We start from the raw sequence: 12,135 nt of genomic DNA, 5'->3' as shown, positions 1-12,135 counted from the left end.
GAAAGATGGTTAGTTGATGGGGAGATACGAAAGGAGGAGATACAAGACAGAACTTCAAGAATTAGGAAGAGAAGAGTCGATACAGAGTTTTAGTTTCTACGGAAAATACGTAGACCGGAGTTTTGATTTTATAAAAGGAGTTTAGAAGAAATCATTTTTATGTAATTTTAAATTAGAAAGATTTTTATTAACGATTACGGTACATTAAAGGAAACGGATTGTTATTTATAGAGTTTAAACAAAAAACTTGCGCGTAAAGGAATGTAAGCGTGTTAACAAGAATAAATCAAAGTGCTACCATTACACAGAACCAAGAGGCTTCCCCATATCCTCATACACCTTTAATCTAAACCTCCCAACCTTTACGAAACACAAAACTCCATCCCCACTCACTAAAACATACACGTAGAAATTTAATAAAAGCCCCGCCTCGCATCGGAGGTCCTACCAAGATACAACTTGTTCTCTAACTCTGCATAATTAGAGAAAATTTTGCTGAATTTAGTATTCATGTCATTCACTTAAACGTACAGAACATTGTTTACCATTCACCATTTTGAAGTAACTTATAAGAAGATATTAATGAGAAGGAGTTTAAAAGTAGAGGTTTTAAAAAAATAAAAAAGAAGTTGTTTAAAAGAACATATTTAATGAAGAAAATTATAAGAGAAAATTCATCAAAAGAACTTTGTAAGAGAAAATTTTGACGAAATCTAAAAGAAATGCATAGGAAATTAATGAGAATAAAAGTAGAATGAACCGCAAAGATCCACACTCCATGCCACAGTTTTTCTTAACAATCCCTGCTCCGTTAAATGTTAATACTCCCGAAGTAAAATTACCTCCGCAAGAAAACTTTGATCGAGACTCGATAGAAAACAACGACGTGAACGATAGACAACTAGAAAGAGTTTTAGAAAAGCTTAGAGAAACATTAAACAAATCAGAAATAAAAAATACACCAGAAAAAAGAAAGGATGAAACCCTTATAACAACCCTGCTTGAAAAGTTAACTCTTCCCGTTAGAACCATCAGTTGATAGATCCAGCCTCCCAAAATTTAATGGAAGTCCTGAGGAAGACATTTAAGAATTTCTCCTTCAGTTTAAAAGAATATACACCTATAACAATTGGAATAGCCATGACCAACTTTAGGCATTTCCCTTGTGCCTAAACCAGTCAGTATCCACATTCTACGAGTCGCTGCCCCATAAAACTAAGCAACACATTGACTCACTCATACAAGCCTTTCAAATTGAACATGAACCCCCTGAGCGTATACGGATAAAAAAAACGCAACAATACAGTCTTAAAGAAGGACATAACAGACTAGAAAAATTCATAGCTAATCCCGAAAAGTTGTGCCAAGAGTTAAATGTTAACGAAGAAACAAAGTTAGATTTATTCAAACCAGGCGTGAATTCAAATCTTAAGCGGAAACTCCTATTAAGTCAACCAGCTACTTACCAAAAGGAAGTCCGAATAGCGCGTGTCAACAACTTTGTCACAAACGACGATGAAGAAAGAATAGTTGACACTGTGGTGAGAGCAAAGGCGAAACTGCAAACTAAAACCGCAAAAACAAGCTCGGTAACATTTGCTAAAAATGATGCACCTCCACTAAACGCTAACAACACGACACCCGCCAACTTAGCCAACCCTGAAAATGCTACAAGAGAAGTTGCTAGGCTAAAACAGGAATTAAAACAATTAAAATTGCACCTATCAAAACAACAGATCAAAAACTAAGTGAATTCTCCAACTACGGACCTCATAGGAGAAACAGCGAAAATACCACACCCGAACAAAATTACCTAAGAAACCCACGGAATAGCATCTTAGAAAATAATTGGCACTTCAATTAGAGAAGATACAACGATAGATGATATAACGATAGAAAATACGATCAGAACCCAAATGATGACATGAAAAGGTCCCGGACAAAACCTCCGCACCTTAACGATAATCCCAGACACCACCCGTCTTTAAGGTGGTAGTATACCATTAAAAAAAAATCTTGTATTTCACCTTTTTTTTTCAATTTTTAATAGTGCATAACATATATTATATGATTAAAATAAAAGTAAAAATTTTAAAATTTAAAAAAATTAATTATGCGCATAATTATTGATAGACAAAAGCCTATAAATGAATAACTGGCGACAGGGTTTTTTCAGCAACCGTACATAAAATTTAAACTGAAATTTTGGCTTGTGATCCTTTACTTATGCAACTACAACGTACATTAAAGGTTTTGGATTTTGACCAAAAAAAGTCAAAATATATGCATTTTTGTCATATTTGGATGTTTTGGTGTTATTTGAAAACACAAAATCACTCACAAAAGTAGAACGCAATTAGCTGTAAACATAATTCTCGTAGAGATTGCAAATACATGTGTTACAAACAAGTATGCCAAATTTCAGATCAAATCAATTATCGGTTTGAAAAAAATCTCCGTCGCTAAGCTAAAAAAGATGATTTTGAGAAAAACTCAACTTAAAAATAAAAACAAAAAAAAATTGTTCAAAACTCCCCACTTCCATAAACTGCACCTTCTTATGCTTTGTTTTGATCACAAAAACCTTTTTTTATCGCTCCTAGTTTCTTGCGTCTTAATTTCACTATACTTGTGCATTATTTTTCTGCTTTAGAAATGCGCTTTGAGTCATTTATAAGACAAAAGTTATGTAGATTGCAACCTACTGTTATTTTAAGCTTATCAAATAACATCTCTAAAAATTGTAGTCCATTATTAAAGTATAGGACAGCTGATGCTACTCCAACAAATAAAGCAGTTCTTTCAACAAGTATATCTTTGGGACACCGCTTCCAAATCAATTGATTCAAGGATTCATTAGGATTTTGTGTTTTACTGTGCAAACACTTTTATAAAATACAGGAATACAAGATCTATAAATACAGGAATAAAAGTATTTTCTTTGTATGCTTTTTTTCCAGTTACTTTATCAGCCTGGAATTTGCACCAAGAATCTTTGGTGCGCATACAAAATTGATGGCGTGTTTCATTGTCATAACTTTCAGAACAGTGAAAAAGAACAGCTGCTACACTTTTTTTCATTGCATATAAATTACCAATGTTCTATCTGATTACTTTGCCATAGTAATTTTGCAATGTGTTAATAACATTTTCTGTCAAACGACCTGCTCCTCCTAGTTTTTTACCATCCCTAAAAATTTTTTTGCTGTTTTTTTTTAAATTTCTTAAACGCGTGCCAACTCGTTTTTGAATATGACCAATGCACTCTGCTTTTTTAATTTCTACATTATGTCCATAAGGTTTAGCAGCAACAACACTGGTATAAGAACTACTATCTCCGTGACCAAGATATGTGGTATACCTTAAATTGTTTTTCTTTTCAGAACGATGGAAAAGTTTTAAAACACCACTTGATTCCATAGCTGAAGATGATCTAGTATGACTAATTTTACACTTTTGGTAATGTGATGAATGAAACTTTTCATATTCAACTGGATGCGTGTGTTTTTTTAACTTCCATATTGAACATAATTTACATGTTTTTGTTTCTATATGAAAGTCAATACATTTACCACTTTCAACGGAAATTGCAGAAACAACTCCGTTATTTGAAGTAAAACCACGCTTTTGCCATGAACCATCAAAGCTACACATAATGTCTCTTGATGTTTCACCTGCAGGGATTAATTCATCAGCAGCATTTTTCATGTTCTAGTCAACTAAATTTTGATAAACATCTAACAGGTTATGTAAAGTTTTATTGTAGCTTTTTTTGTTTATAGGTGGCTTCATATTCATTATTCCACAAAACTTTTCTAATGGTGATAACCCTTTACCCATTTCACGAAAAGCCACAATGACACGTGTGTTAATATCAAATGGTTTTTGTCCACTACATATGCTTTTAGTAGGCTCCTGTTGTTCTATTAAATTTTTTTTACAAAATATAGCAGATGAAAAAAACTCAGTTTTCCAATTGCAACTGCTACAACATATTTTTAAACCAATACTTAACCCATACTTTTTGGAGGAATCAAACATTAAATAAACATTATCTTCACACAAATTCGGGCATTTCAGTAGCGATATAACGTTTTCCAATAGACTAAAGTTCATAACAAAGTTAAAATCTGTACTTTGAAAATCTTGAAAATCTCTATCAGCAATATTTAATTTTTTTGAAGAAGCAGAATGTGTAACAGAAAAGATAAAGTTTTCGTTTCTGAAGAAAGAATCCTTGTATATCTGTTTCCACGAAAATTAGCTTTTTTATTGTTGTATATTCTGTTTGATAATTGTTTTCTCTTTGATCCACCCATATTATTTTTATTTTAAAAAGATAAAAGATAAACTATAGCATAAATAATAAAGTTTGAATGCAGCTTGAAACGAGAAGCGAATTACGTCAATAAAGCCATTATACTCAAATAATTAGCAAGAAGTCGTTGCAGTCTACAACTTTGCACTTAAAAGAGTTGACAAGGTAAATATTTTATGGCTTTTTGATGGTTTAACTTGTTTCTGAAGCTCATAACAACGAAATAAACAAAGCGTTGCTAGGGGAAAAAAACAAAACATTTTATACCGATACATTATAAACAAAGTTTAACATGTGAAGCTTTTATAATTTAGGTAAATCAGCTAAAAATTCAAAATCTACGATGATTATATTGGATAAATAACAAAAGTAAAAAAAAAATATTTTTTTCACTTTTAATGGTGTACTACCACCTTATATGTTTTAAGAGCGAACTGCAAACGTAATACCTCCCATAACAAATATTTAGATTGCATAACTCTTTAAAACCCTTCCTTTTCAAATAGCGACCTCCAACCTACGAAACACTACTGCTCAGATACTACATTTAACTTAGGAGAAAAGAATACCCGCCAATGTTAAACTCACAAGTTATTAATAAAATTGTCAACGGTGATGGCTGCAAGTTAAAACAAGATTAGATTAAAAAGCTTAGACCCAATCCAAGAATCTATAGTCAACAAAACTAATCAAATTATTTTACCGGAAAAACAGCGCCTCCAAATGCAATGGTTGCAAGCCTTCACCAAGTTCCATGCCAGTAGAAACAAATGTTGAAATTAACCACCCTCATGAGCCTATCTCTGAGCCCTGTCCAGTCGAGATTATGTTAGCTAAATCCCTCATTCCCGTAAAAGTGCCCCAAGTTCCAGCATCAAATCAAATCATCAATCAAATACAAAAACATCAAGTTATGTCACAATCATCTAATTTAAGCATATGGGGAAAACTAGATTACCAGTGGAAGAGATTATTAGTAGACACTGGTGCTGCAATAACTGCAACAAGTTATGACTTTTATTCTACACTACTCAAAAATCACAAGTTACAACCAAGTGACCTGTAACAAGTCAATTCTGCCAACGGGGATGCACTATCAATACGAGGAATCGTAATACTAAACTTTGAGATTCAGCAGATGGTTTACCAATTTAGAACATATGTAATCAATGATTTAAACTATGACTTAGCATTAGGTAAAGATTTCCTCACCGAATATAATGGGATAAATGATTTTAAAAGCAAAAATTTGACACTTGAACCAAACTTTACTCTAAGTAAAACAAACCTTCTCAGTAATTATGAAGAAACAGACAAATAAAACGAAGTTGTTACAAACAAGCGTAAAATATTACAACCCGTCTAATAAACAATCCTTAACGTTCTACATGATTTCCCAACGAAAAATGAAAACTACTTTGAACCCAATAAAGAACTACTGTTAAAAGAAAACCTAAAGATACAACCCACCCTCTTATCAGGAAATAACAAAGTCGTGACTCCGATGGTTTCAAACCCAACCAATGAATAGATTGAATTAGAAACAGAAAGTTTTAGGAAATATTTCCAGCGTACCTTTAGACGAACATGAAATGGAAGAGAGGAACCCACACCATTTTAACAGTATTACCTTACGAGACAATTTTCCAGTGGGACTATAAAGGACAAGTCACTTAAATCTAACATATGAACAATACAGGTTTGTTTCAAAACTAATTAAAAGACACTGTGATACATTCGCAAATACCCAAAATCAAGTAGGATGTACTCACTTAATAAAACATGTTACTAATACAAGAAATGCTGCACCAATTAAAAAAAGAGCTTACATAATATCTCCAAAGCAGCGGCAACAAATCGATAAAGAAACGGACCAAATGAATAATTCTAATGTCAGTAAAAAATCCGTCAGCCCGTGGGCAGCCCCCTGTTGTTATACGTAAGAGTGGTATTGTAAAACCAGTTCATTTTATTAATATTTATAAGAGTATTGTTATACAAATACGCGATAAACACAAAGAAGAGATCGTATATTACAGCTAGTGGCAGAAGAATTGCTCGAGTCCGTTGTGGTTTGACAGGTTACTTCAAGAGGGCGAGGGTTCTATGATTACGCTATTTATACATATTAACCAAGGGAACATTAACTGTTTTATGACGATTTGATTACCGCAACACTCACGCCACCAACAGTAGTCACTAATAGCTGAAAGTCATTTTCAGTCACAAACGCAGCTTCGACAGAATCAAATTTATTTTCTTCAAGTAAACACAATTTATTAACTACATGATTTTTCCAGCGGTGACACATCGTACATCGGTTGACGGTAGACGTTTTTCAATAATGTCGAATTTTCATAATCCTCGAACCAAATTCGAGGTCTTGGATTGTCACTGCATTGCCTTTATTTATTACATTGTTACGTCAACTTTTATTATAAATTTTAAGAAATTCGCGGAGCTTTGTAAATATTCATTGTACCATCTATTCCAGAAGTGTTCAAAAATAGAGTTTCTCTATGCAACGCGCTTTTTTATGTCCATATTTATATAACTTTTTTTTTATTAATAATGTTTCTGAGCTTATTGTTTTGTCAGACACGAGATGATTAGGAGAGAACGGTTGGTCTCCCGGTTCTTCATACGAAAACGTTAAGGGACGATTATTCGTAACGACTTCGATTTCTGCAAGAATTGTGAGTTCTTCTTCGTAAGATAATCATGCAGTTTTCAATACTTTTCTGAGAATTCTCTTGACTAAACGTACCATTCGTTAAAAGAATCCTCCCCTCCACGGAGCGGCTGCAACATTGAAGTGCCATTAAATGCCTTTTGAGGATGCATATTGTTGTGTTTCATCGGCTGTAAAACAATTTTTCACAAATAATGGTCCACAGTTATCAATTTCTGTGTACTTCAAAACATAATCATCGTTTACTCTACTCAAAGGTAATGGAGGAACATCAGGATAACTTTAAATTTTGCCTTCGTAGATTCCACACGAAAAACATTTTTAAATTAATTTTAGAATTAAATTTCTAACTTTTGGAATCCAAAATTCCATTCTTAATTCGTTTAGTGTTTTTTATACGCCGTTGTGCATAACACTTTCATGACAATGTAAAATAATTAATTCAGTAAAAAGAGTTTCCTTTGGAAGAAATATAGGAAGTTTAATATTGTAACTAATTGGAGCATTCCCCAAGCGCCCCTTTCATCTTATTATTCCTTCGCTATAAAAGAAAAATCTTGAATCATTTTTTAGTTGTTTACAATTCTTAGAATCATATACATCATTGGCCATAAATTAGAGCTTACTATTTTTTTCTTTTAAATCCTGTTTAATTGAAATTATTTTAAAAGCATTTATACATTTTCAATATTCATTTAGTATTAAATAATAAGTATCGTGTTTACTGTTTAATTGACATTTGGTTTCCTTAAAATTTATTTTGTACTCCAAATTATAAATAACTTGAAACAACTACTATAAAATTTTTATTTTTTATGTTGGTCAAAAGTTCAGGCTCACTGCTTTATTTTTAAAATTTAAGTAATATATTCATGATTTTTTTCAATAATTTTGATTTTATTATCGTCTGTATTTATTACTTCTGACATTTTTTTGTTTTTTGTTTTAAACAATACCAATAAAAACACGAATAAATTTAATAATAAAAAAGTTACAAAATGAGCGAAGAAATGCAGCATGAAACTCCAAAATCACAGTCGAGAATCTCTGAAAAATCACGCTACGAATCAATTTTTCTTCGAAACCAAGTACTATCTCATCGTCAAATAGCAAATAAGTTAAATATTGCATATTCAATTGTTGCACGTATTTTAAAACGTTTTACAGAAACAGGTGATATTAGGGATCGGCAACGATCTGGTCGGCCAGCTGTATTAACACAAAGAGATGAACGTTTATTAATTCGTTTAATGATACATGACAGAAAATTATCGTCAAGCGCTATCTGCCATAAATTTAAAAATACATCTGGAATAAAAGTGAGAACAAGAACTGTAAGAAGAATTCTTCATAGAAATCATTATTTGTGGCAATCTGCATGCAAGAAGGCAAAACTTTCATAGAAACAGCAAAAAGCAAGGATTGCATGGTGCAATAAGCATAAAAATTGTCATGATTGTAGGTGGCAAAATGTTATATTCTCTGACGAAATGAATGTTGAGGTAGATATGCGAAAATGCCGTGTTATGCTAAGGCGATCACTTAAAGAGAGATTTGATTCGAATTGTATATTAAAACGAGCTAAGCAAGGTAGTGAGAGTATAGGCATTTGGGTCTGCATGAATTATGCAGGACTTGGATGCTATCAATTATTTGAAGGTAGACTTAATGCTGATAGATATATTGAAGTTTTAGATAATTGCCTTCTTCCCTCAATTGATATATTTAAAGAAGAAAACAGTAATACCATATATTAATAAGATGGTGTGCCATGCCATACAGCAAAAATATGCAAACAATTATTTGTCGACAACCAAATATCGATAATGTCTTGGCCTGCTAACAGCCGTATTTTAAATTGTATAGAAAATTTATGGTCATGGTAAGATCATCATCTTGGAAAATTAAAATTTTAAATGTTGAGCAATTAAAAATTGAAATAAAGAAACTGCTTTACAATGTGCCTAAAGAAATAACTCAAAATCTTGTAAACTCGATGCCAAAGAGAGTAAACCAATGCTTACATGAGAAAGGAGGTTCTACAAAATATTAGAATGCTTTTTTTTATGGTTTTCCATTTGTAAATTATTGTTCCTATATATTATTTGAAATATAACCTTAACTTTTGTCCAAACTTTTTTTCAAAATAATATAACAAGTTTTATTATTTTTCATTTTTTGATATCAAGACCATTAATTTTAAATTTATATTTTTGATTTTCATAATGTATATAGACTTTACTTAAAATATTAAGAAATAAAATATAAAAAACAAGTTTTGTTTTCAATTCATTTTATTTTGAATTAATATTTTATAAAACATTATGGCCAATAATGTATATTTTGTTGGATAAATTTAATCCAAATTATTTTGGCGTACTTTAATTCCAAAGAAGAAAGCAAAAGACTGTCTTTTCGTATTTGCGTATTTTTTGAGGAGTTTTATATTATAAGTTGTTACTTAAATTAAACGGGAATATGAATTAAATTTAGTTATATCAATAAATTTTAAATCTATGAACAATTCATTAGTTATAAGTAATATTTTTATTTCCTCTGGAGGCTTTATTAATTTATTTTGATTAAAGAAAGGCCAAATCTCTGGAATATAAAGAAATTTGGGTCCATTAAACCATTACTAATTATTGGTTAAGTTTTCCATACTAGCACTTTGTGATATAATATCCGCAGGATTACGATCTGTTTTGACGTAATCCCAAAAGGAAAAATCAAATAAATATCTAATTTTTTCAAGACGGCTTTGAATAAATGTTTCATAAACTTTATTAGAATTTTTTTTCCAGTGCAAGCATATATAAGAATCTGAAATTATTTTTATTTTAGAAATAAGAATGATTGATGAAAATTCCTTAATTTCTTTTGACATAAGTGTTGCAAGCAACCTTTTAATTCTTATCGAGGCATTGTACATATACTTAGCGAGGCTAATCTAGATTTTGAAGTTAAAAGAGAGGAACACTGTTCGTTCTCATTAAAAATACATATTAAATATATACAACACCCAAAGGCTTTTAAACTAGCATCACTAAAACCATAAAGTTCAAATCGCATGCAACTTGCACTCGATTTCGAAAAAAGTAACATCTAGGTACACAAATCGACTGAACAGAACTTAAGTCCTTAGAAATATTTTGCCATACTTAATTAATTTTACAATCCCTTCCTATTTTAGATATATTAATTTGTTGCAATAAAATTTTTAAGCGCACAACTACTGGGTTTGTTAGTCCCAAGGGATCGAAAAAACTTGCTGTAAAACTAAGCACGTCTCTTTTTTGTTGGAAAGGGACGGCAATCTTAAATAGTTCAATCTTTAAATCTAATTTCTTGTCACAAGTTAAACCTAACGCTTTAATAATATTTTGACTCTGAAAATTCTTTTCATTTAATAATTTATCCAGCTCGACGAAATTAGATTCAAATTTCCTTAAAACCAGCTTCACCTAGCCGGGAACGACATTTTTCATAAAACTTCAGAGCAAAACTCAAATCGTCAACGTGAATAGAATTTAGGAATCGACTTATAAATATTGGATCGGAACTTAAATAACGCTCCGCATGGCTAATTAAAGTTGTTGAAAAAAGAAAAGGAGAAGAAGTGGCTCCAAATAAAACTCCACATAATCATTATGTTACTTATTTATGATCTTTTAAATTTTTATATCTAAATTATTAATATTTTTATACCATAAAAATCATATGAAATCGTGATTTTCTCAGATATTGAAATGTTCAAAAAGGCTTTTCAATATCTGCAATAAATGCTAATTTATTTACACGAAAACGTATCAAAAATCCATTTAGTAGAGTTGTTAAAGAAAGACCTGAATGTAAACAATCACTTGGATGGATCTGAGATTGTCGCACTCGCATCAAATACAATGCGCATCGTAGTTGCAACTTTATCTTCTCTTACAACTGGTCTATGAGGTAAATAATGAACTTGTCCGACCTTAGATTTATGACTTAAAATTTGCTCTATCGTTCTATTTAATGGATCTTTTATAATATCATTATACGAATGAAATAACTTTGCATCATTTAAAAACTTTTTCTCTAATGATTTGAGCCTCTTTAAACATAACTTATAATTATCGCATAACAAAGGATGATTCTCCTTAAAGGGTAGTTCTACAGTACACTTATTATTTTCAAATTTATTGCTTTTGCGAAAATGTTCGACAACCAGATTGTCGCCAATATTATCTTCGCTTTTATTCCAGATAGTTGAAAACTTGTCTTTTAAAAACGTTTTATCATTGCGTAATTCTGCTTCGACTTTTAAAGCATGCGAAGACAGAACAGAACAATCTACTTTATTATTATTCTTAACCGTGATAGGACCACTGACTAAGTATCCTACCTTAGATTTTATTGAAATTGGGCCATCAAATCCTTTAATTATCTTATTTTCAATTATTGACCAATAGTAATCGTCACCTATTAAAATATCAACTCCTAAATATTCATATCTCTGATGGTCTGCTAATTTTAAGTATTTTAAATAAAATTTTTTACACAAGGTTTCTATATACTGGCCATTTAACGGAAAACAAATTTCTTTTACAAAACATATAATTTCAATATCAACCCCTTTATTACCTTGAACACAAACTTTAACTCTATCTAAAATTTCATTTGTATTATTATTTCCAAAAGTTTTGATATTAATTACTTTAGAATCTATTGTTTTTTAATTTAACTTTTTACATTATGAAGGCGTAATGTAACTTAATTGAGAACAGTTATCAAAGAGAAGACGGCAATAATTAAACCGGGAATTATTATTTTTGACTTTATCCCAGGTTTTCTGGAGTAAAACACGTTGATTATTTTTAGAAGAAATATCAGTAACAGCTGTTAAATGTCCTGTTTTAGAGTTATTATCAATTTTATTCTTCTCTTTAAAACTGTCACAAATAGATATATGGTGAGGCTTGTCACATATACCTGCCCAGAGAGCCTCAATCCACTAAAGAAACACTCAAAAATAAGAAATAAATAATAAAACTGATATTACTATTAAGCATCGTCTATGCATAGAGGCTTTAAAAATAAAAAATTAAGCCATCAGTCAATGTGAAGGAAATCATTGTTACTTTGA

General features: G+C 31.1%; 1 protein-coding gene and 1 pseudogene across 1 annotated transcript; one reads left to right on the top strand and one right to left on the bottom strand.

Moving 5' to 3' along the window:
- Positions 1–2,344: 2,344 nt before the first annotated feature.
- Positions 2,345–4,395, bottom strand: LOC145187044 (uncharacterized; annotated as a pseudogene).
- Positions 4,396–8,008: 3,613 nt separating this feature from the next.
- On the top strand, positions 8,009–8,413 carry LOC149880685 (uncharacterized). The gene has a single exon (XM_090067864.1). The coding sequence runs from the start codon at positions 8,009–8,011 to the stop codon at positions 8,411–8,413; it is 405 nt and encodes a 134-aa protein (XP_089923990.1).
- Positions 8,414–12,135: the final 3,722 nt, after the last annotated feature.

Source organism: Hydra viridissima, unplaced genomic scaffold (genome assembly GCF_058129835.1).
Source record: "Hydra viridissima isolate aposymbiotic clone 2 unplaced genomic scaffold, HvirCarnegie_v1 scaffold_12, whole genome shotgun sequence".
Taxonomy (NCBI): Eukaryota; Metazoa; Cnidaria; class Hydrozoa; order Anthoathecata; family Hydridae; genus Hydra; species Hydra viridissima.
The sequence above is the reverse complement of the archived record's forward strand: the minus strand, read 5'-3'. Positions and strand labels throughout refer to the sequence as shown.